General features: G+C 38.4%; 2 protein-coding genes across 2 annotated transcripts; one reads left to right on the forward strand and one right to left on the reverse strand.

The window, feature by feature from the left end:
* Nucleotides 1-1,218: 1,218 nt before the first annotated feature.
* LOC131704956 (E3 ubiquitin-protein ligase TRIM23) lies at nt 1,219-13,523 on the forward strand. The gene is made up of 11 exons (XM_059006692.1): nt 1,219-1,500; nt 3,314-3,476; nt 6,460-6,581; nt 6,862-7,140; nt 7,224-7,406; nt 7,606-7,821; nt 9,936-10,070; nt 10,153-10,282; nt 10,524-10,634; nt 11,015-11,139; nt 11,793-13,523. The coding sequence occupies exons 1-11, from the start codon at nt 1,405-1,407 to the stop codon at nt 11,970-11,972; spliced, it is 1,740 nt and encodes a 579-aa protein (XP_058862675.1). The 5' UTR covers nt 1,219-1,404; the 3' UTR covers nt 11,973-13,523.
* Nucleotides 12,752-21,096, reverse strand: LOC131704955 (peptidylprolyl isomerase domain and WD repeat-containing protein 1-like). Its single transcript, XM_059006689.1, has 11 exons — nt 20,921-21,096; nt 20,142-20,244; nt 19,781-19,884; nt 18,977-19,097; nt 17,629-18,076; nt 16,272-16,462; nt 15,417-15,606; nt 15,068-15,249; nt 14,814-14,895; nt 14,380-14,562; nt 12,752-13,949 (listed from the first exon to the last, which is right to left on the reverse strand). The coding sequence occupies exons 1-11, from the start codon at nt 21,078-21,080 to the stop codon at nt 13,806-13,808; spliced, it is 1,908 nt and encodes a 635-aa protein (XP_058862672.1). The 5' UTR covers nt 21,081-21,096; the 3' UTR covers nt 12,752-13,805.
* Between the last annotated feature and the right edge of the window lie 3,859 nt (nt 21,097-24,955).

Consider the following 24,955-nt stretch of genomic DNA (forward strand, 5'->3'; position numbering starts at 1 on the left):
TTTAACAAGTTCCCTTACATCAGTGGTTTTCAAATTTATTACGCCCCGTACGCTAAATTCCAAATAATCTTGATATCCAGAAAGAATAAAAAAGGTACATGTATCGATATGTTTATTATTCCAATTACACACACACACACTAAATGGCAAGCCAATAAGGCGTGCTTTTTTGCTAGAGTGTCCAAAGGGGCTAAAGAAAATGGTTGCTGTAAAAAGAAACCCAAGTACTGTATTTGTAGTTTAGTGTAAAATGTAACATTTAAATATAAACATTACAGTCTCCTAAGGGGGTCTAATCCGTGGAAATATAACAGTAAAAATAAAATAAAAAAAAGGATTGTATGGACAATGCTGCAGAAGGAATAAGAGGTCATATTTATCACCTGACGAATAATGACAGTGCCAGGAGTGTGCGCTGACAGTGTTATGGCAGGGCAGGTGTATCGAAATGTAATGCTTGTATGATTACTATTATCTTAGGTTCCTTTAAATTATATGTCGTGCATTTATTTCTTGTTAACAAATGACTTGTTTTATTGGTGGCCGTTAACAATGTTGGGGATCATCTGTTTTTAGTATACCAGCTCGGCAGCTTGTTACAGCTTGCATTTCAAGCGTTTAACCTCGGGCATCATATGTCAGTCACCCCTTCCACGTACGCCTCCTCCTGTTCAAAACTTGCTTTTTCTTTCATTGCAATTTATGCTAATTAAGAAACAAAACCCTACGTCTGTGTTGAAAACACTACAGTAGCCTACGTGTTATGGTTCTGGCAGACTACTTTCGCATCCTTACTCGATCAAATTGTTCAGACTTCGTATTCAGTCTTGAATAAAGAAGACTACGCGGTGATCTGATTCAAGCATTCATAATTCTAAAAGGTATTGACAATGTCGATCACAAATGGGGATTAGATAAAGGGGCATTTTTACAGAGAATGTTGTTGAAGCTGACACCCTGGGATCCTTCAAGAAGCTGCTTGATGAGATTCTGGGATCAATAAGCTACTAACAACCAAACGAGCAAGATGGGCCGAATGCCCTCCTCTCGTTTGTAAACTTTCTTATGTTCTAAGTTCTATATCCAACAAAATGTATCCAACACGTGACTACATAAAAAAAAATAATAACGCGCAGTCGCATATGCAGCAAAGGGATGAAGCTGACGGAAACAGCTGACAGGAGCTACCAACGTGTTAATGGGGGAAGCAGACAATATTTGATACAAACAAGTGATTACAACAATAACATTTTACATGAATATTGCCATAGTTTACTTTAATAACCTTATTTATTGTGATATAAAAATACGACCTGCTATTTTATGTTAGTTTCACTTCACTGTTGCCCAATGATTTCTAGCATATGCACCTGGTGGCGATACCGGCAGTGGTAGTGCCCAAGGATGGCAGCCGCTGTAGGTGTAAATAAGCAAGGAGCTGCGGCAGGAATGGAGGGGTGCAGCCGCTACAGTCGGACCACTGCAGGCGGCACGGTCAAGGTTAGTGAGGGAACAAGCAAAGGGGTTAAAGGACCGGTCGGTACGCAACACAAGAAGGCATTATCTGCACAGTTGGGGTTGCAATGTCTGTGCACTGTGACTGGAAAAAAAAAGGTCGGGCGGCTGCTGTCGTGGATTAGTGGGATGCTGTGTCTGTGTATTGCTTTTGCCAGGATGATGCTGACATTCCCGGTGACACAATGTTGCAGTTGCACGTTTCTGAAGCCGTGCATTCTTCACGAGATAGTTTAATGTAATAAAATAAAATATATGTATATTGTATTCTTATTCTTACATAAGTATATCAGGCTCGTCAAGATCCGATGACTGGCACTAGGCAACAACACACAGTGGCGGCTGTGTATCTTGTAGTACAGTCAGTATGTGTGTTGCAGCTTTATAGCAAGAACAAGCTGGAAATTTCCACTGTCAACGGGCTTGTGTCATGCCACGTTTATTCCGAGAGTACGCATTATAAAACAGCACCAGAAAATTAACATGTTTAATAAAATAACAGCACACTACAAAGCTAAGTGTATACTAATATTCATTTTAAATTCAAAACATTTCTTAAATTAAGCACTGCCGCTGTCATTTGTTGCACTTCAGTCCTAAGTGAATTTATGGATACAGACAATTTACGATGTTGTGCCATCTAGTTTTAAAATTAGTACACATCGTTCAGAGCTGGGATATGTCTGAATTAAACAAAAGCCTAATCTGGAAAAAAAAACAAAAACAATTTTTAGTTTTGTTTTGTTTTCAGAGCTGAGTAAAAGTCATATCATTTTCTTCTAAGCAACTCAAACTACTGTACCTTTAGGGAATGTAAACAAAATGGAATGAGGTAATCCACACCATGCGTTATGAGATTATTAAGGAATGTAACACACACACACACACGAACGACACCACAAATAATCTTATTTTAGATTTAGTGAAGTACACCATTTTAATTATTATAATTTTTTGGACCCTACATGTTTAAACGTTTTGGATCTTAACCACACATACTTAATGTTCTACACACACACAGTATTTTACCTTAAACAAGCACTCTTCTACAGTAGCATGTTTCTACTTTAATTCATTAACATGTTTCTTTTATTAATAATGGACTTCAAATATTGCCATAACCTGTTTTCAGTTCCTGTAAATTTGCAAATCACAATTATTTGTATATTTTACACTACAAAATAAAAATGTAAAACAGTCGTGCATCCAGACAGTAAGGATATGATCCGGACCAGTGATGATATGTGCCTTGACCTCATCAGTATGAATGGTATACCGTATAAGGGGCAGGTGTGTCATATACAGAAGGGCAACCTTGCAATTGGTCTTATAAAAATCTGAAGAGTAGTGTTGCTTATTAGTTTTTTACTGACCCATTTTCATGATGTTTGTAATCATTCTGACTGGTTCTTGTAATTACAGATGTGTTTCATGCTTTAGAATCTTTTTTATACATCTGTTTTAAGGTTCTAAGTTCATGAGCTGCTCTTCTAGTTGCCTGCCATTAGACTATTTAATGTAGACTAGATATCCAAAGTGTCTTTGTATTTGTAGTAGGCACCAGCACCATCTCGTTCATTACTTGAAAAACTAAAGAATAATTTAACAGTGGCAGTACAGTAGGATTGATTTCTGCAGACACTGGCTGATCTAGCCGTAACAGAAAACAATCAATGAACAGAAAATATGTATAGCCGAGACATTAAAAAAAAAAAAAAACTCTCTATCACTATTAGATATGTCTTGTCTTCTACTAAGTAATTCAATTTATTTTGGTGTTGTATTTCTTGTGTTACAGGTACTGGAATGTGGAGTGTGTGAAGATGTGTTTTCTCTGCAAGGTGACAAAGTCCCTCGGCTGCTGCTGTGTGGTCACACCGTGTGCCACGACTGTCTCACTCGCCTTCCACTGCATGGCAGAGCTATCCGCTGCCCTTTTGACAGACAAGTCACAGAATTAGGTCAGTGGACTGTTGGGGTGTGTGTGTGTGTGTGTATATGTAACAGTAGGTTTAGGTTAAAGGACTACTGTACTATAATATGCATGTCCTCCCAAAATAAATACAGGTGAACTACTAAGAACCCTAAGAAAATATCAGCTGCAAAATTGCATGACAGCCAGAACAGGGATGGAAATACTGTAAGACTCATTGCATAGCAGTTTGATCCATTCCTAGTTTTATTATGAGTTTAATAAGACATACCTGAGCTTGTTACATACACACTGCGGCTGGTCAAGCTCATATTAAAACCTGAAATGGGTGAAATGTCTATGCAATAGAAGTCTTATTTCCATCCCAGCAGAATGACATCTTTAATTTGTAAAACCTGGTCCAGGGGTCTTATTATTGGTACAGTACTTTAGACTATACTTCATCCCCCAATTCCCTAAGTTAGTACTGAATCTCTACCTGTTTTCACACAGCCAAATCCTCAAGATGGAACACTAAACTTAACCCAGAGTCTAAACAAACCATCTCTGAACTCAAAGGGTCAGTTGCAACGAACTAAAAGGAGTGTACTAACTGGGGATGATCCTGTGGTTAGTACGGAGGATGGTACTAAACTAGTACACAAGTTAATACCAATTGCAACGAACTAAGCAGCTCACGATAGTCCCTAGCTTCGTATTAAAAATGTTCTCAATTGCAACAAACCCAAAGTAACTGCTGTGGCCCTGTAACAGGGGAGGTCTGTGCTGACTATCTGGCGCATGCGGGGTACTGCAGAAAGGGGGCAGCAGCCTCGTAGATCCACCTGTTAGTCATGGCAGTGTCACGGAGAAGTGGGGAAGAGGGTGTGTTGGCTTTCCCTCGCTCTGAGTGGCTGAGAGGTGGGCCTTGGGGGATTGCTCACCCTATAAGATAAGGCTCTGGTGTTCCCTCAGCCTGCCCTCTAAGACAAAACAAGCCAGCTGGCGGAAGCTCTGCTGCCGGACCGAGCACAACAACAAATTAATTAAAAAGAAAAGAAAAGGAATTTTTAGTAGCGGGGGAAAAACTTGGGCAGAGGACGGAGGACTACCATTGTCGGTATTCAGGCCACAGACAACAGCGCCCTCTGTGGGCTAAAGAGCTAATAAAGCTAAAAGAAAATAATAAAACTGGGCACCAGTGCGGTGTTGCCCGTGTGTGTCAGTGAATTGCCCACCACCCTTCCACAGGCCCTCTAGAGGATACTAAAACACGTTACTAAGTTAGTCTAGCAATTTCTGTAGGCTTGTGGTATCGTACTAACTGGAACGATTATGAAAAATCCCCAAATGTATTGCCAACTTCTATGAAACTGAACTATTCATAACCAATAATGATATAAAATGATTTAAAAACTTCTGGAGGGAAAAAAAAAAGATTTCGATTTTAACACACGAAAATAACGAAAAACGTAACACTCTTAAAAAATAATTAGCTGGAACCAGTCACTCTGATTTTGAGCGCACCCCCTTTCAGTTTTTCTTTTGTAGAACACGGCAATAAAGATCTTACTACTGAGCTCTGTGTTAAAGCTGGGGATCCTATCTTTTTTTGTTGTAATTAAGGCAGCAGTGTGGAGCAGTGTGGAGTAGTGGTTAGGGCTCTGGACTCTTGACCGGAGGGTCGTGGGTTCAATCCCCGGTGGGGGTCACTGCTGCTGTACCCTTGAGCAAGGTACTTTACTTAGATTGCTCCAGTAAAAACCCAACTGTATAAATGGGTAATTGTATGTAGAAATAATGTGATATCTTGTAACAATTGTAAGTCGCCCTGGATAAGGGCGTCTGCTAAGAAATAAAAATAAATACGCAGCTGGGGGTGATCCTGAGATAGCACCGTATTAGCTAATCCACAACTTAGTACGCAGCTCCGTACTAAATCTACAAGTGCATTGCAGGCTGTGTGGTCCTCTGGTTAAAGTAAAGGGATTGTAACTAGGAGGTCCCCGGTTCAAATCCCAGCTCACTCACTGATTCACTGTGTGACCTTTACCAAGTCACTCAACCTTCTCGTGCTCCATCTTTCAGGTGAGACGTTGTTGTAAGTGACTCTGCAGCTGATGCATAGTTCACACACCCTAGTCTGTAAGTCGCCTTGGATAAAGGAGCCTGCTAAATAAACAAATAATAATAATAATAATAATGTACCCATTGTTTACACTGGCTTTCTTGTTTTGTTTTTGGACCTCTGCAGTCTAGAGCTTGGTCTGCCAGATCTTATTAGTGTAGAGAAGTCATGTGAGCTGCTAATACTGTGAGAGTACAGACCCAGACAGGACTTAATAATCGCCATGGGTTTTATGTGTTTGAAGCCAGTTTTCTTGTTTCTGTTGGCTTTGATCGCTTCACTTCACTATAAGTGGCATATTAACCAATACTTTTTATTAAGTGGCAATCCTGTTAATCAGTACTTTGCAATGTGTAACATTATGAAATTATTATTATCTTTCCATTATACTAACCCATGAACCAATTTTCATTGACAGAGTTGCAGCCAATTTCATTGTCCTCATTTACACCGGAGCTGTGTGAATGTTTGTAAGGAAAAACAAGTCCACTTTTCCCACATAATGTACCCAAAAGAATGTGAAATCAGTTATTTTTTAATGAAGCTTTTTGTCTGGCTCAGTCATGGTACACCAGTTGGGCAGTGTATGTCTATTTTGCTAAAAGAGTAAAAATAGAGTAAAAAAAGTCAGACTGGTAGAATCAAGGAGTCTTGATTCCTCAACAGATGTGTGCATAGATACGTTCAATGTATATTTGCATTCTATAATATTCATAAATTGAAAGAATACCTGTTTAAAATATCTACCTTTATATGTTTGGGGGTTTTAAAATCCCCACTGAGTGTATTTTATCTCATGACAGATCTCAGCCTGAATGAATTATGTGTTGATCCTCTTCTCCAGTTGTTGTGACAGGGCCTGTTTTCTATATAATTGTGAGTTTCACGGCATTGTCATTGTCAGGGGACTCCGGAGTTTGGGGACTGAAGAAGAACTTTGCACTCCTGGAGCTTCTAGAGAGACTGCAGAATGGAGCCTCTAACCAGTCCGGCTCGTCTGAGGACACTTTAGGAGGATCTGGAGAGGTAAAAAAGCATGGTTAGGGGGGTGCATTTAACTTAACAATGAGGTACACTTTGACTTTGTCTTCTTTTTTTTGTGTGTCGGTAGACTGCTGTAGGTTTGGTCAACCTTTGAAACCAACGATTACATTTCTGTTTAGTTTGTGTATATTGTTTTTATTATGTGCAATTTTTAGAGGTAATATCCACATTTTAATGAGCTATTTAAAATAAATAATCCTGTGATGTTTTGTGTTGCCTAATCTCTCTCTCTCTATAATGTATGTTTTTTCTCCTTGATAAGCATATTATCCGCTGTGATGAAGACGAGAACCACATTGCATCCATGTACTGCACTGTTTGTGCCACACATCTGTGCAGAGACTGCTCTCAGCTCACACACTCCACTCGGACCTTAGCCAAGCATAGACGGGTTCCTCTGGCTGACAAGCCCCATGAAAAAACACTTTGTCTCCAGCATCAGGTTCACGCCATTGAGTTTGTGTGCCTGGAAGAACCTTGTCATGCCTGTTCTCTCATGTGCTGTGTGTGCAAAGAGTATGGGAAACATCAGGGGCACAAGGTACAATTCCAAACTTTTGAAATTAACTAGAATATACAGTACTTATACAATGTGTGTACTGACCATGTTGTTGTTTGTCTCAGCATGCTGTTTTGGAAGCTGAAGCGAATCAGATCCGGGCTTCGATTCTGGACATGGCACACTGCATTCGAACATTCACTGACGAGATCTCTGAGTATTCCAGGAAACTTGTTGGCATAGTGCACCAGATCGAGGGAGGGGAGCACATTGTGGAAGACAGCATTGGAATGGCTCACACAGAGCATGTAAGGCTAATTCTAATATACTTAGGGCTTGATTTGACCAACCTACTGTATTCCCCTCCTGGATAAACCACAGCTGGATTATTTCAGGGCATTGTACTTTACCAGGGGGTGGTGGTGTATGTTTCTATTGTACTTGTTTCATGTGATTGTTTACTGCCTTGCATAATTTGTTTTGTGTCTTTTCACACCCCTGTTTCAGGTTCCAGGCACGGCTGAGAGTGCCCGCTCTTGTGTAAGAGCATATTTTGCTGATTTACATGAAACGTTGTGCCGTCAGGAGGAGATGGCGCTCAGTGTTGTCGACGTACACGTGAGAGAGAAGCTCATCTGGCTCCGGCAGCAGCAGGAAGACATGACCATTCTGTTATCGCAGGTCTCCACTGCCTGCCTGCATTGTGAGAAAACACTGCAACAGGTAGGCAGGCAAATACAGTACATACTGCAGGCATTTCATCATTCTTTGAAATCTGTGTTTTATTAGTAAGATTAGATGTTTATCTCTTGTGTAAAGCTGTTGTGGCAGCTTGTGATGGGTCATAAACTTTTTTTCCCCGCGTTAAAAAACAGCATTAACAAAAGATGCTTCAAGCCTGCTTTGTGGGCAATCATGAAGTGTTTGGATTGCAGGATCAAAAAATGTGATGTCTGTAAGCACATCTGGGTAATTCCGTGTCAAATGAACCACAATTTTGTGAAAATGTCACCATACGTCTCAGATTTGGATAAAAATCGGCACACAGATAGTAAAAGCGATTTCATGGAAAAATCTGAAATCTGAGCAGTCAACTCCCAATAGTTCCTGAGATATGACTATTTACACCTTGGGGGGGTACCATCACTTTTTCGGTCAGCCGATGAAATGAAAAAACACCCAGTGCTTTTAAAAGCTAGTAACTTTTGAAATTCACACCCAGGTAGATTTTTAGTCATAGAATCCAAATATTGCATCAAAAGAATTGTAAAACATACCTTTCATGCTCAATGGGTCATCAAGGGATTTTTTTTTTATCAGGGCGCAAGGTCCACAAATAAGTAAAAAAAAAAAAAAAAAAAAGATGTGGCATAGGTACTGTCAAGTTGTGATTAACACACAACAGAGACATAACATTGATCTAACTCCAGACAAAATTTCATTTTGGGATACTTTTCTATTACTGAGATATAAAAAAATGTTTACAGTCAGAATTACATTTTCAGGGCATATTCTCTTTCAGTTTTGGGATGGAAAGGAATTTCATGATAAAAAATGCTTGAAAATGGAAATATATTTACAGTTTGTTTATGCTGTATGACTTTAGTTATGTTTAGGGCTTCTGATTTTCGGTTTTAACCGATAAAACCCGATAACACCCCCGATACAAAAAAAATGAAATCGGTGGATAGCCAATAAACACTGGAAAACAACGGGAAAAGTGTGGAAATGGTTAATCAATTCATGTTGACTTTACCCTTTCTCAATTTAAAAAAAAAAATTAAAACATTTAAAACGAGATTACAATCAGAATGCAGGCTTGTTAGCGGGATTTAAAGCTGTATTACAGTTAAGATACAGAGGATTTAAAATAGACTTGTGGCGAAATGTACAAAAATGCCTACACACAAAAACCCCAGAAGAATGTGCCCGTGACCATAGGGATTTAGTTGTGGAAGACAGCAAAGGAAAGAAAGTACAACTTAAGTGTGCAAGTACTGTCAGGTTACTACTATACATATTTTGACAGAAAAAAACAAACAAACGCTCAAGCATTGTGGAAAGTAACCAAATACACTAATTTCATACAGTATATCAAAAACGAAAGCCCCGAAAAAAAAACATTTTCATAAAACTCAAAAATAGCTCAAAATAAACACCAAAAAATACAATTAATAAAACCCGAAAAACAGAAGCCCTAGTTATGTTTTAAATATGCCCTACAATTCTCAAAAAAGGGGGGGGGGGTGCAGCCTTATTGAACTATTTTACTAATTCTAAGTTTTTTTCAGCTCTTTCCATTTCTGCTTTTTCAAGTTTGTACTGCACTGCTTAATTGATCACAATACAATTGTTTCATGTGTTTAGATTTAATTGTTATCTATCAAACCTGCTAGTTAGGGTCTCTCCAGGACCAGGGTTGGCCAACTCTGATATAAATTATGCATTCCTACCACAGTTGACTATAGAAAGATAAAGAGGAAACATTGTCACCGCTGGTGACTTCTGTATACCTGTTTCAACAGGAAATATTTGGACTGAGAAAATGTACTGTTTTAACTTGTATACAATACAGAACATATACAATGCAATTTCTGTTGCTTATGAGCCAAATTATAGAAAGTATTTGAAAGAATCGAAAAAAGATCCCAAAATGAAAATTTGTCTGGAGTTAGATCAATGTTATGTCTCTGTTGTGTGTTATTGAGAGTATAAGGGTCTGGGGATATGTCCGTCTGTCTCTTTGTACCTACACACTCCATATTTACATGTGCATGATATACTTTTTCATGACACTGATGACTTTAATTTTGTATGTGTTATTCTCTTTACTTCAGGATGATTGCCGTGTTGTGTTAGCCAAACAGGAGATAACAAGACTACTAGAAACTCTTCAAAAGCAGCAGCAGCAGTTCACAGAGCTTGCAGATCACATCCAGTTAGACGCCAGCATTCCCGTCACTTTCACAAAGGTAAATTGGGCAGCTCTAAAGTGCTTTATGGGAGGTGGGTGGTAATCAAAGTCACCTCGATTTATTCTGTGTGTTTCCTCAGGATAACCGGGTTCACATTGGCCCAAAGATGGAGATTCGAGTTGTAACCTTGGGGCTGGACGGGGCAGGAAAAACCACCATTCTGTTTAAATTAAAACAAGATGAGTTCATGCAACCAATTCCTACGATAGGTAAAACAATCCATTAATAGTTATTTTATTTAAGTCCTATATTGTTTTCCTGATTTTTTTCCCCATTAATCCTCCACATCAATTGAAACCAGGATAGTTTATCCCAAGCCTCCCCTTAAACAAGGAGCTTTGCATTGTAATTGCTGCCTGTTGCTAGTAAAACCAAAAGAACAGGAAATTAATGCAGAGGGAATGTATGCACTTGTTTGTGATTGCTAATGCTGTTCAAATATTTTTTCAGGTTTTAATGTGGAGACAGTAGAGTACAAAAACCTGAAGTTTACCATTTGGGATGTTGGAGGTAAACACAAGCTGAGGCCTCTCTGGAAGCATTATTACCTTAATACACAAGGTAGGAATCGGTGCCTCTATTGAATTATCAGAAGACTGTGTTCAGTGCATGGTTGTTCAATTGTAAAGGTTCCTTGTTTCCATGCTGGGAAAGGGAACCATCCACGATCCTATAAATCCTTCTGTAAAAAGATCATTGCTGCTACCGGCTTCAGTTACTGTAGTTTACAGCTCTGTAATGACATTCTTTAAACTGATTCATTGTGTTACCTCCTCTGCCAACCAGAATTTACACAGGATACCCAGGAGTATTACTGGGAGATTCCACTTATAACATTGAGAGACAAAATAGGTCTGCAGAAATATGACATCAGGTGCCCAGATTATCTTGCACATGCAAGTGGGGTCTCATGTTGTGTGCTGTACTTATTCTGTTCACAGCGGTAGTGTTTGTGATTGACAGCAGCCACAGGGACAGATTGATGGAGTCACACAGCGAGCTGGCAAAGCTGCTAACAGAAAAGGAGCTCAGAGATGCACTTCTGCTGATCTTTGCTAACAAACAGGTAAAGGATAGTGCTTTATTTCAACATAACCCAAGTAATATAAGTAATGTAATATAATACAAAAATTAAATGTATATTTTATTTAAATGTTATTTATTTTTCATGGGCTTGCAATGTAGTATATTAAACCTGTTTTTTTATGTACAAACTGTAAGATGTGTTTAGTTTTACCATTTAATTGTCTGTTTATTGTCATGTGTTATACACTCAGGATGACACGTTACTGCTGCTGTGGGAAAAACATATCTACAGTACAAAGAGGTGTGACGTGTCCCTGTGAAAATGCTGTTCTCAATGACAACCATTTCTAGAGTTGTAGGCATCCACTACTGTAGCAGTCACCCTCAAATATTGCTTCACCTGCCAGTCATTTTTAACCATTTCAGATTGCGACTTCATATTTTTCAGTTATGAAAACTCAAATTGTGTAATTCCCTGTAGTTCCGTTAGTTGTTACACAGTAAAAAAAAAAAAAAAAAAAAAAAATACTGTTTCACTGTCAAATGATACGTCTTTTTCACACTTCATGTTTACAAGCCATTTGACCAGAGACACCTTTCCCTGTTATATTGGGCTCCCTGGAATACTTCTACTATTATGTAAAATAGCTACAATTGTATTTTTTTTATTGTGTATTTCTTTTTTAATCCCAGGATGTGGCTGGGGCTCTCTCAGTGGAAGAAATTACTGAGTTGCTGAGCTTGCACAAGCTGTGCTGTGGCCGCAGCTGGCATATTCAAGGCTGTGACGCTCGGAGTGGGATGGGGCTGCATGAAGGGCTGGACTGGCTGTCAAGACAACTGGTGGCGGCAGGGGTGCTGGATGTAGCTTAGACTCATACAAGGAAAAAAAAGACTTAACTTGACAGCCCTCCTTCAGTTCTGTTTATTTTAGTTTCCTTGTGATGTGATTTAATGTTTTATTGTACATAGCAGCTAACTGTGATTTCCTTTGCATTTTTTTAGGTGACCTAGTGGTTTGTAAAAATACTTACCACACGATTCACAAAACAATGTGACTGAGATTTTTTTGTTGTTGTTGTATCGGGCAAAGGGTCTGTTTTACCATGTGGTTGGATTGCATGAATTTACACTCTCCCTTTAACTTTGTTTCTACTGAACAATGTACAGTCCAAATTATGCTCCAACAAATTAGCTGGCAAAGGCAGCTCTTGAGGTACCTAATATTTTGCAGCTACAGATATTTGATATTTTTAAGGGATGTTTTTCCCACAGCTGTTTGTTAGATTAAAGGGGTTGACTTGTTGGGAAACACGTTGAAGAAGCATCCCGTAATAGATAAAGATTAGAACTGTAACAAACTCGGAAGCTACTGTAGCATACATGGAACCTGGCTTTACCCCGGAGGAATGCACTGGCAAACGTAGCCGAGTATATGCTTAGACATTAGTTATGGAATGTGTAGTTTAAATAATAGACATAAACTGCTTTTTTTGTATATAGTTTATTTTTTAAATCCCAGGTCAAAGTTAAGGTGTAAGCCTTTTGTCTTGGGTACATTTTTATTTCACCTCCTGTTTTGAGTAGCTAACTGCGTTCGTTGGAAACACAAATCTGTTACTTTTGAGCATGATCATTTTTTGCCTTTAAATAATGATTTTTGTCTTGAGGGTAAGACAATGTAGAAATACAAACGGATAGTATGATGCTATGGATCTTGAGATTCATAGTCTGAACAGTTCAGTTGCAGACGGATGGTCAATAACGTGTATAGATCTGTGTGACTTTATGGCTGTATTTACAGCTTTGTTTTAGGATATACTGCTATGTTTGGGCACCTGCTTTGAATGGGAATAGTGCACTTGTAGTTTGATAGCTATTGTTTGTACTCAACATGGTTTACAAGATAGTCATGTATTGGATTTATTTCTGAAATAATTGGTTTTACCTTGCAAACAGCATTTACAGTACCAACCATTATTTATCTCAAAAATATATATAAATGTAAGAATTAAAACTGCAGTCCTCACCCAGCCTCATTGCTTAGTACGGTTTAATTGTAGCCATTAAAAGCATGTTTGCATTATCTTCGATGCTAACATTTATTGCTGGGATGTAATGGAATGCATTTAAAAATACATGGCATTGTTCTGTAACCGTGTAGGAGCACAGTACACATTTGACCTACAGTATTTGTAAGTTAATAAACTGCTTTTCTATCAGCATACACAAGTAATGTGAATCAGGATTTTATGCTATTCAATAAACAATGTTTTTTTGCAGGTATGTGGAGAGCTTTTGCACATTTTAACCATTAATGTTTCCTAACTATTAAATATGAACTAAAGACTTAATGTACTGTAAAATGTGATGTAGTCAGACCCCCTCCCCCAACCCAAAATAAATAGCATATGTTTAACACAAGATCTTCTTATTTATTTCCCTAAATAAGAGTATTTAACTGTGTGTGTGTTTAAATACTAAGCTTTGCAACACCAAAGTATACATTGTGCATTTAGATCTATCGAATAGAGATGTTTGGAACCTGTGCACCCCATTATTTAATTCAATTCACAAGTCTGGCTCGGTAATTGTTGAGACAAAATATGTATACACTTATTAAAAAAAACACATTTTATTAAAGTTTTCTCTGTAATCATCAGAATGCATCAAAGAGCCATTGATCTTTCTGCAGGCTATTTCTTTTTACTTGACAGTGATGTTTATGATGCTGATGTCTTCATAGGGCTTGTCCGTCTTGGGATTGATTTTTACGTTTGAGATTCTCTGAACGACTTCCATTCCTTTGGTAATTCTTCCAAAAACGGTGTGTTTGTTGTCAAGCCAAGGCTGTGCAAAATTAAATAAAATACATGAAACGCGAATCAAGCAGCAACCAAATGCTTATTTTTTTTTTTTCTACCAACTGCTTTACGTTTTCCCACATCTGAACAAATTGGCTGCGGCAGACATTTGCATTGCCCGTGCATAGACATACCAATAAAGGTACCTGTACTTGTAGGAGAGCTACACCTGCCAGCAAACCAACTAGTCAATTTATCTTAAGGATAGCAAGGTGTGTTGATATGCAAAAAAATGTGTATGTATATGGCTGTGTATATCAGGTTACTTTATGTATTTTAAAGGATAAAATTATGCATGCTTGCTTGCTTGGGTAGATGGGTGGATGGGTATCTCTATGTTGCCCATGTGATGAGAATGGGCAAACAACAACAGAACACAACATCTTATCCACCTACATTTCGTTCACAATACTTACCGTCGGCACAACGGTAATAAAGAACTGTGAGCCATTGGTACCAGGTCCACCATTGGCCATGCTCAGAGTGTATGGTCGGTCATGCCTTAATGTTGCATGGAATTCATCTTCAAACTCTCCTCCCCAGATGCTTTCTCCACCCATTCCAGTTCCCGTGGGATCTCCAGTTTGTATCATAAAGCCCTGGAGAGAAAAAGAGACCTCATTAAACAGGCTCCGCTACCCACGTATCAAAATTCTGAACCAGCTGCAGACAGACCTCTGAGATATATATTCCCATATTCCTTCAAATTTAAGGCACACTTATATGAAACAGATGTCACCCATTGGCTTTAATTGTGTAACTTATGGTAGCATCCCATTGCTTCAAGATACCGTAAAGATATTACTGGATTACAACATAATATTAAAAATAATAAAATAAGGATATATACCTTTATTACTCGATGGAATATATGTCCATTGTAGTACCCGTTTCTGCTGTGAACACAGAAGTTCTCCACTGTCTTCGGACACCTTGGAGAAAAGTTACACACACAAACAAATGATTTATTAAGACAGACACTACTGGTACTTTCTATTAAAGTCTGAGATTCGAGCAGTCATCTTTCCTACACCTATATACTGTTCTGCAGGGTTGGAAGAGTTAAATCCCCCCCCCAAAAAAAACAAGTACAGAAATACATACTCTACAGGGAAGAGCTTGATGTGAACATCTCCCATAGTGGTGTGTATAATGGCACTGTCCGAAACACGTTTAGGACCCTCTGCTTGCGTGGCTGCCATGACTTCCTCTTTGGATGGTTTCTCGTTGAAGATGTCTCTGTCAGACTCTGCACTCTTTGTGTCTTCTGGCTCCCTTTTGGTGAACTGTGGATTCACAATGAAGATAGTTTGTTCATAGCAGCAGCACATTTTCTTTAGAAAGACCTACACATTCAGGTGACTACTTTGAGTTGTTTTTAAGACCAGCTTATAAGATCCACACTCACTTAGAATTTGTCTGTACCACACAGACTTAAGCCTGCAGTACCTACCATATAAAACCTGTTCTTTTTAAACGCTGTGCAGAAAATGGTTGGGTCTGGCTCGGCTCTCTGCAGGGCAGGATTGTCCGATGCCTTCATCTCTATGGTGGGAGCAGCGTGATGTACTTTAGCAATGCCCTGGAACAAACCCAGCTGGACCACTCGGATGTTCTCCTGTTTGCCCAGGATCCGCACACACCTACAGAGAAAACCACAGCAGAGTGTGTCAAATGCTTTGCCTAAGGTCTCTCAAAAATCAATGCAAAACAATGTTCCATTCCATTTCAGGAGTTCAGCAGAAAATAGACTATATTATTCATCAAACTCGAAATAATTAATTCAGAACAGGCAGAGGTAGACGAATAACCTGAATGCCTAAGACCACCCACTTTCTATTTTCCTTTTCATTGAATGGTTGCCTCTTGATTATACAGTACATGGAAAATGGTATAAAGGCAAGTATTTGCTAGACTGCCTTATAGAAGGCAGAAACCTGCTTAGAATGGCTGAACACAAGACCACAATTCAAAGACAGGTAATCCTTATAGACACTGCAGGTGATTTAACAAAGGAAATTGTAGTGTGTGTTATGAAGCAATACTATGCAACCATGTGACAGAGCAAAGCTTCTTAAATGTTAATGCACACTTGTATAATAGTAGTGCCTTTTACACTGTTACTGACAGAAAACACTGCAAACTGATACATTTACACTGTGCACACATCACATACAAACACTGGCAAACACCTTCTACATTGATTTTATATTCCTGATGCACCAAGACTATAGGCATGAACATCTTCACATGCCCATCCATCATGGGCCAACTCCAGTTCTCTACAGATAGTCAGAACTGTACCAACCTGTTTGTTTCCACATTGATAACTTTAATGCCCAGCATTGTCCCGTAAAGAACAAAGTGTCCCGTTTCATCAAAGATGATGTTGGTCAGTCTGATGCCGTCCACCTTCTCCAATTCCCGTTCCACTGCCATGCGGCGACCAAACTCCATGTCAGGCAGCTGCTGCCTCATCTGCTGCAGCTCTGTGAACATCTGCAAATGGAAGCATGAACTCAATACCCCAGGAGTGAGCTTCAAACCCAGAACTACCGTACTAACAAAGGCTGCTTTCGATACCCCATGGGCCAGTTTGTTTTACTGAAGTCATTAGAATCAGACTAATGGCAAGCCCACGATTGCTGTGGTGATGGGTCAATCCTACTGTAATACACAAGAGATTAATCATCTCAAAGTCAGTAATTGGATATTAATGACTTTTAAGAATGTAACAAACGTCACATTTTCATGAATGGCCCAAATGCACTCTGAAGTGTTAATTCATGTTGCAGAATTCATTACCAGACGTTATGCTACGTAAGCAATAAAACCAGGACAAAGACATTTAAAAACAAACCGTTAGCAATGCCACTTTTATTACCTAACTAACTGAGCTATGGTCCAGATTTATGAACCATTTGTCAGTTACGACCAATTATTCTTTTTTTTTATAATAAAAAATGTTTCAGAACTAAAATAATTAAACGGCACGTTAACTGTAGAGATTCTACTAGTTTAACATTTTAAACAGGTTTTTTTTTATTTTTATTTCACTTAAATAAAAAAATAAGTGTGCACACTTTGAACTGAAGCTGAAGTTGAGATAATTTGGTGTTAGGTATTCAAGTTATTACATCTGTTAACAGTGCCAGAAGCCTTTCTAACTGCTAAGGGGCACAACAGTGAGGGAGTTGTGCTAGTAGACAAATTATTATTTGTTTATTTAGCAGACGCCTTTATCCAAGGCGACTTACAGAGACTAGGGTGTGTGAACTATGCATCAGTTGCAGTCACTTACAAATACGTCTCACCCGAAAGACGGAGCACAAGGAGGTTAAGTGACTTGCTCAGGGTCACACAATGAGTCAGTGGCTGAGGTGGGATTTGAACCGGGGACCTCCTGGTTACAAGCCCTTTTCTTTAACCACTGGACCACACACAAATAAATACAACACCGAGATTTAATTTGATTAATGACAACACAGCTCTATCTTGTGGCGAGGGCCTAATTAAAATAGCCTTTCCTAACCGGGGAAAGCCACATTTAGAGATTCAATATATGCCACTCTGTTTGCCCAATAGGCAAACTCCTTGCAGGGCTTCACAAAGGACACATTCAAGGCAAAACACTTAACGGCTCTCAAACTGAAGTACTGACTTACCGTCAGGCACTCATCAAACACTCTCATGAGCTTCCCAGACAAGAAGCGGAAAATTCGAACTTTTCGGTCTGTTGCGATTGTAGCCATTTTCTTCCCGTCGTAAGAGAAGGCCAGGCTGGTTGGATAGGTTTTACATTTGTTAAATTCATACAAATCTGTGTCAGTCTTGTACTCCCAGTCCACGTTCCTCGGAAATTTAAACTCGTTTGGTAGGCCAGTCCAGTACTCTAACATGCCAGCCTTGTCAGCAGATACTATGACTCTATAGGCTGGATTCAGGCGTATCTGAGACAGAGGGGAAGAGTGCATTTTTTCAAAGACGTGAATTATCTGGTTGTCTCCTCTTCCATCGTAGACAAATATCTTTCCTGTGCTTTTCTCCGAACAGGCTACAGTAGATATAGCATCGCCAGGATTGTAGATCCATTCACACTGGCCAGGATGAAATCTTAACAGCAAAATAAATTGTGGTTAGCATTATGTTTAATAGAATCAATAAGCTAAAGTTATTACTGTTCTTCCAGCAGATGTTTTTGTATATTATTTGTATATATTGTATACTGTTGCCTGATAATCTGTTTTTGAAATACATACATATATTATATATATATATATATATATATATATATATATATATATATATATATATATATATATATTTTTTTTTTTTTTTAGTAAGAGGAATGGCATCTGTAATCATATAGTATACAGTCTTTGTCACTGATTTAACCAGATGTTCATAGAATCACAGAATACAGCAAGGTATCAACGCACAGACACTATCCCAAAGCATGTGTCTGTATCCATGTGAAACGCAGAATATAGTTGTGTTCTAGGGCTTTGCATATTTAAACTTGTTTAAGTTAAATCATGTTTAAATTGTTATGCATTCATTTAATGGAATAAAACCTGTTAATCAACACAAAACAAAGCCATTCTTTGGTTGCACTTGTTTACACAATTATTGAGTATCAATCAAGAACAATCTGACAATGTGATTTAATTGAACCTGTTGTAATCAAACTATAACTATAACGTCGCCTGGGATAAAGGGGTCTGCCAAATAAATAAATAATAAAATAAATAATAAAACCGCTCATTGTACCTGTGATTTATCTTACCTGTATTTTATCCTTTTGATGTAAAATTAGCTAGAATTTATTATTATAATTTAAGATGGAAACTAAATAAAAGCTACTTTGTTCTCCTGCTTTGTACCATACTGTATTGTATTGATTTATGTTTTAGAAAGAATCCAGAGTTTTCATGAACAGGCAATACAAAGGTTAACACTTCAGGTGCACGCATTGACTTTCTTAAGAAACGCATCTCGTTTAGGTCAACTTACCCAAGCTTAAGCATGTTGATCATGTCAAAGTTCACAACATCAAAAACTTTCATTGCCTGGTCATCTCCAACTGAACAGAACAATGCCCCCTCTGCACTTACGCCAATGCACTCAATCACCCCTGTTTAAACAAATGTAAATTACAATGAAAGTTTTCATACAGGTATGGAAATAAGACTCTTATTGCATAGCAGTTTCACCCCTTCCAGGTTTTACTCCTGGCTTGATCAGCCACAGTGTTTAGGTAACAAGCTCAGGTGTGTCTTGTTAAACTCAAAGTAAAACCAGGAATGGATCAAAGTTATGCAATGGGAGTCTTTTTTCCATCCCTTTCAGATCTATATTATATCCCCTGATGTTTAATGCACCACAGTGAACCTGTTCCAGCCACTAATCTCACAATTGTCTTACAACTACTTTGATTAAGTGTCCCTGGAAGTTTTTTTTCCTCAAAGAGCTGACAAATAAAGCTATTGCTGGAGGCTACATGATCTTTGGTTACTTATTTTAAATGGTCAACAAGAACAAAAAACAGGTTATTTATTTATTTCTTAGCAGACGCCCTTATCCAGGGCGACTTACAATTGTTACAAGATATCACATTATTTTTACATACAATTACCCATTTATACAGTTGTTTTTTTTTGTTTTTTTTTACTGGAGCAATCTAGGTAAAGTACCTTGCTCAAGGGTACAGCAGCAGTGTCCCCTATGTGGGATTGAACCCACGACCCTCCGGTCAAGAGTCTAGAGCCCTAACCACTACTCCAGGTTAAATAAATTAAATAAAAAACATCCACAAACCTAAATGGCTTCGAAAATGTTTAACAAACTCTATTCCTGCATCTTCTTTCTTCTTCCAGAACTTGACGTGTCCATCATGGCTTGCAGTTATAATAAAATCTGTCCTGCAATTATAATTGAAACAGACAACACAATTTTCAAAATCACCAAAGCAGGTTGGCAGCTTCTCTTAAAGATCCAACCCAAAGGATGTCCCAACAGGACGTATTCCCTATGTAGGTGAGCTAATACATTTTCATACATTATGTGTTATATGTCAGTCCTTAATAGCCCAGTATGAGTTTTGTCCAGTACATTTCTTCATATAAGGTCTGTTTATGGAAACGGTTGGGTTTTTTTTGTTTACTGAAAAACGTCTTACTTTGTGCATGCTATGTGTGTGATGACATCTCTATGCATGTAACTCCGTTCGTACATTGCAGCACTGGGGAGGTTGTCCAGGTACACACGCTCAAATTCAAGCACTGCAAAAAAAAAAAAAAAAAAAAAAAAAAGAGAGTAAATGAGAATTTATTTTTAAAAAAAGATACATTTTATTTTCTTAAATTACAAGTTGCCTCTAAAAACCAGTAAAGCTGCTACCGTTTCCTATTTCTAACAATGTATACATATGTATTTTATTTATTTATTTAATTAGTACGACAACAGAACAAATACGCTTCCTGAGAAAAGCTGCTTCTGCACACAGAGGGAGAGAATCTGGTGGTGTGTAACTTCGGACATGTGGATAACCAGCTGTCCTTTCGGTCTGAAGTTAATAACACAGAGAGAGTGACGGTGCCGTACAATACTTTAACACCACTTTATACAGTTGTTCCATATTAAACTTTGCATTGATGTGTACATAACTGACCCAGTGACCAAGGCACTGTGCAGTGCAGGTAGCTAACAGTACAGGTAGTGCATCGACTGTGGAACGAGTGAAGTAGTTCACAATAAAAAATAAAAAAACATGCACTGTCACATAATATACTGCAGTATTTAATTGTTGGTTTGTTACAGTATTTACATCATTGGTCCTATGACTAATCTCTCGCATCCTATGGTTTATTGTTGCTGCTCTATAGACTCCCAGTTCTTTACGTGATGTCATAAGTACAATTCTAGTATTTTTTTTCTTTTCTTCCAAAAGAAGCTTGCCTTTTCTTTTCTTTGACTGCGTAGCCTCGGCAGGCAACGGTCCAACCAATTCGTCTTCCGCTGCTTCTCCCCCATTTTCATCCAGTACCTCTAATTTTCTTTTTTGTTCCAATGTAGAAGACGCCATGATTTTAGTTTTAGAATGAAGACCACGCCCCATAACCTTCAACCTCAAAAAATAAGACCAATCAATGCCGCAAATTTAATAGACGGAAATTCCAGCCAATAATATTTCCAGAAGTTACTTTTCTTTTCCTGACCAGGGTGGATTGGACGAGAACGAGTAACAGCTTGTTTCCTTAGGAAGAGTGTGCAAATGTTGGTGATTCGCGGGGCTGCAGTGAGGTTGGGAAACCATCGTGATGTGGATGGAAATAGTAGTATTTTTTTTTAGTCGGGCTTGGTTTGCTGGATATACACCGTTTCCGTTTAAAAATGTAAATATCCTAAGTAATTCTGAAATCATATATTATTTGTTGTACTTAAAAAATAAATAAATAATGCAAATTTAAACATTAAATATAACCAAAGCTTTGTATTGCCCCTTCCCTTTTTGAGTGGTCTAATGCAATTTTTTCATTTCTTTCAGTTCAGACGACGTCATGAATATTAAACTGTATTAATTAAACAAGTCTGTAAAAAATGATTTTAATAACGCACAATCTGTGACTATGGCTCATGTAATATAGTGTTTATAGTTTCTGATAATCGTTACTGAGACACTCGTCGCAGCCCAGCGTCCATCTCTGCATTGATTGTTTAAAATGCAACAGTAAAAACATACAGTATTACGAAATTAGATACAAAATAAGGAATTATTGCAAGTCAAAATCTTTTTTCTTTTCATTATTTCATTGTTTGCGTCAAACAGTCAGTTGTTGCCATAAAAACAAGATCTATAGATTTTGCAGGATTGCCTTTATAATGAAGTTAGACAATTCACAAAAGCTTTATGAAAATGTGCCCCATTAACACAGATGGCACGCAATACTCGTATGCAGTACGGGTACCTAATATACATATTGTGCATACTTTTTCTCTGGCTTTGAATGAAAGAAAGCTTTTTCCAGGCACTTTCAGGTCAGTCTCTCTTACTGTATGTTTATTTCCCCCCCAGGTTTCACTTCAACTCTTTATGGTATATTCGAGAAGTTTCAGTCTGGTTTTCGTGCTGCACATAGCACCGAGACAGCCCTTGTCAGAGATGTGAATGATCTGCTGACAAGCTCTGACTCTGGCTTTCCATCAGTATTAATTCTTCTTGATCTCAGTGCTGCCTTTGATACTGTAGACTGTAATTTATTGGACCAATTGATCTTCTAATAAGCACTTAATTGGTCCAATTAAGTAATTTAGGGTACAGTTGGACCAAAAACCAGGAGGGACACCGGCCCACCAGGACCAGGATTGGAGACCCCTGCTGTAGAGGAGTCTACTGAATCATCTTGAAAGCACAGTGGGACTGTCTGGCCTTGTCCTATCCTGGTTCAAATCTTATCTGTCTGATATGTTTCAGTTAGTCTCTATTGAGGAGGTTAAATCGACATTATCAGAAGTTGTCTGTGGTGTTCCACAGGGCTCCATTCTAGGTCCCTTGTTGTTTTCATTATATATGCTACCATTAGGTGACATTATCCGCAGACACGGAGTGAACTTCCATTGCCGTGCTGATGATACCCAGCTATATTTGTCCCTAAATCCAAGAATTTCTTCTGCCTGTGTGTTATTAGCTACTTGCCTTACAGACATCAAGCATTGGATGTCACAGAATTTTCTATGTTGAATTCAGATAAAACAGAGGTTATGCTAGTGGGCTCACAGAACCAACTGAACGGAAATGTGCGATTACATGCGATTGAACCTTGCAGTCTCTCATCAAAACTTAAACTAGAAATTAAGAGTTTGGGGGCCATCTTTGATCCTGTTCTCTCATTTGAGACTCATATTAGGGAAGTTACTAAAGTATCTTTTTACCATTTGAGAAATATAGCCAAACTTAATACCAATTATTTCTGTATGCATGCCTTTGTTTAATCTAGAATTGATTATTGTAATTAACTTTTTTTTCTGGTGTCGAAAACGTATGGTATTCTGATTGCAGCTTGTTCAGAATACCACCGCTAGAATTCTGACATAAAACCAGGAAAAATTAACATTTTATCCCTGTTTTGCCCTCTTTACGCTGGCATCCTGTGCAGTGTAGAATTGATTTTAAGATTTTGTTGTTAACTTTCAAGGCCCTGAATGGATTAGCACTAAAGCGCTATATAAATGCAATAAACAAATAAATATAGAGGTACCAGGGTTGTGATTAAGAGACTTTTAGACATGGTAATACAAAAAGGTATGGAGAGGGTGGGAGAGCTAAAATGGCCTGAAAGAGCTCTTTAAAAAAAAAAAAAAAAAAAAAAGTGGTAGAATTGAAAGAGAAGTTAGGCCTTGAGAACCTGAATACACCTGGTGTGTGGTCTTAAGGACAGAATTCTTATAATCTGATATGAGCTACCGTACATTTAAAAACATTTTTTTTACAACACTGCTTACAGCAGCAAAACAATAGACAACTGGATAGGAATGTCTGTTGCAATGCGATGGGTCTGGTTTAAATATATTCCCCTTCCTTCGGGGGGGGGGGGGGGGGGGTGCTTCAGTCCATACAGTACATCAGATACAGAAGTGTTCTTGTACAACGCAGGCCTTTGTACAAAAACAGATCTGTACATGTGTTTATATTTGCATTACTATTGTTTTTTAATGCTTTTGGTTGATCTGTCAACTCTCTACGCATACCGTAGGTGCACCCTTGAATATAGCATGTCTTCTATTTGTGGTACTACGGGTTACTGGTTAAGATTTTTTTTAGTCGTCAAGTTTTTTTTAGTATTCAAGCTGGGTTTATTAGCAGAACTTGTTAGTCAATGTATTGTGCTTCTTGTATTGAACTTCATTTTTCATGACAATTTTATACCCGGACGGCACGGTGGCGTAGTGGTTAGCGCTGCTGCCTCACAGCGCCAGGGTCCTAGGTTCGAATCCGGCCTTGGGTACTGTCTGTGTGGAGTTTGCATGTTTTCCCCGTGTTAGCGTGGGTTTTCTCTGGGTACTCTGGTTTCCTCCCACAGTCCAAAGACATGCTGTCCAGGTTGATTGGTCATTCTAAATTGCTCTCTGTATGTGTGGTGCCCTGCGATGGACTGGCATCCCATCCAGGGTGTAGTCTCGCCTTGCACCCTGTGTATGCCGGGTTAGGCTCCGGCTCACCGCGACCCTGTAAAGGAGTAAGCGGTTAATGATAATGGATGGAATTTTATACCCAAGTACCATGTTACAACCTAACTGTTGTATGCTAAATTACTTTGGTGAGTGTCATGCTTTTGTAGGATTGTCTGTTTTAATAGATTATCATAGTCTGTAGGATTATATTGTGACCAATCACGGTTTCTAAAGTATGATAGGTCTCCTAACCTGTCTAGCCAATAAGATATAAGTCATGTACCACTACTAAGAGGTTATCGGGCATGAAGGAACTGTCAGATTAGGAGCAACGCGTTCTTCCCAAGATTGTGAACTCGGCTGTAAATTCCAGAGCAAAATCCATGTTGAAATACTAGGTAATAAAGTGGTTTGCAATGTTTCAGTTATTTTCCAAATGTTTTTTAATCCCCCTAGAAATTTTCATTTTTCTTTTTCTGGTGTTACATGCAAATATCATGGGAACCGGTTTTGTGTTATGCAATATCAGCTTTTAAATCTGCTTATCTAATGTGATTTAAAAATACATAAATAAATGGTCCAAAACAGGATGTGGAATTGATGCCAGTGTACATACTTAAAGCGTATGATGAAAGCGTTAGATATTATGAATTACCATATTGTCCAATTCAAAAATGTATGGCATAAATCTGTTAGCACCAACTATTTATCAAAGTTGAAAGTCTGTGCTTCAAAAATAGGTAGGATTAAAGGCTATAATGTCCCATGGTAACTGTGAACAATATTTTTAAAAGAACTTGATAAGATCTTAAAAACACAACA

Source organism: Acipenser ruthenus, chromosome 2 (genome assembly GCF_902713425.1).
Source record: "Acipenser ruthenus chromosome 2, fAciRut3.2 maternal haplotype, whole genome shotgun sequence".
Taxonomy (NCBI): Eukaryota; Metazoa; Chordata; class Actinopteri; order Acipenseriformes; family Acipenseridae; genus Acipenser; species Acipenser ruthenus.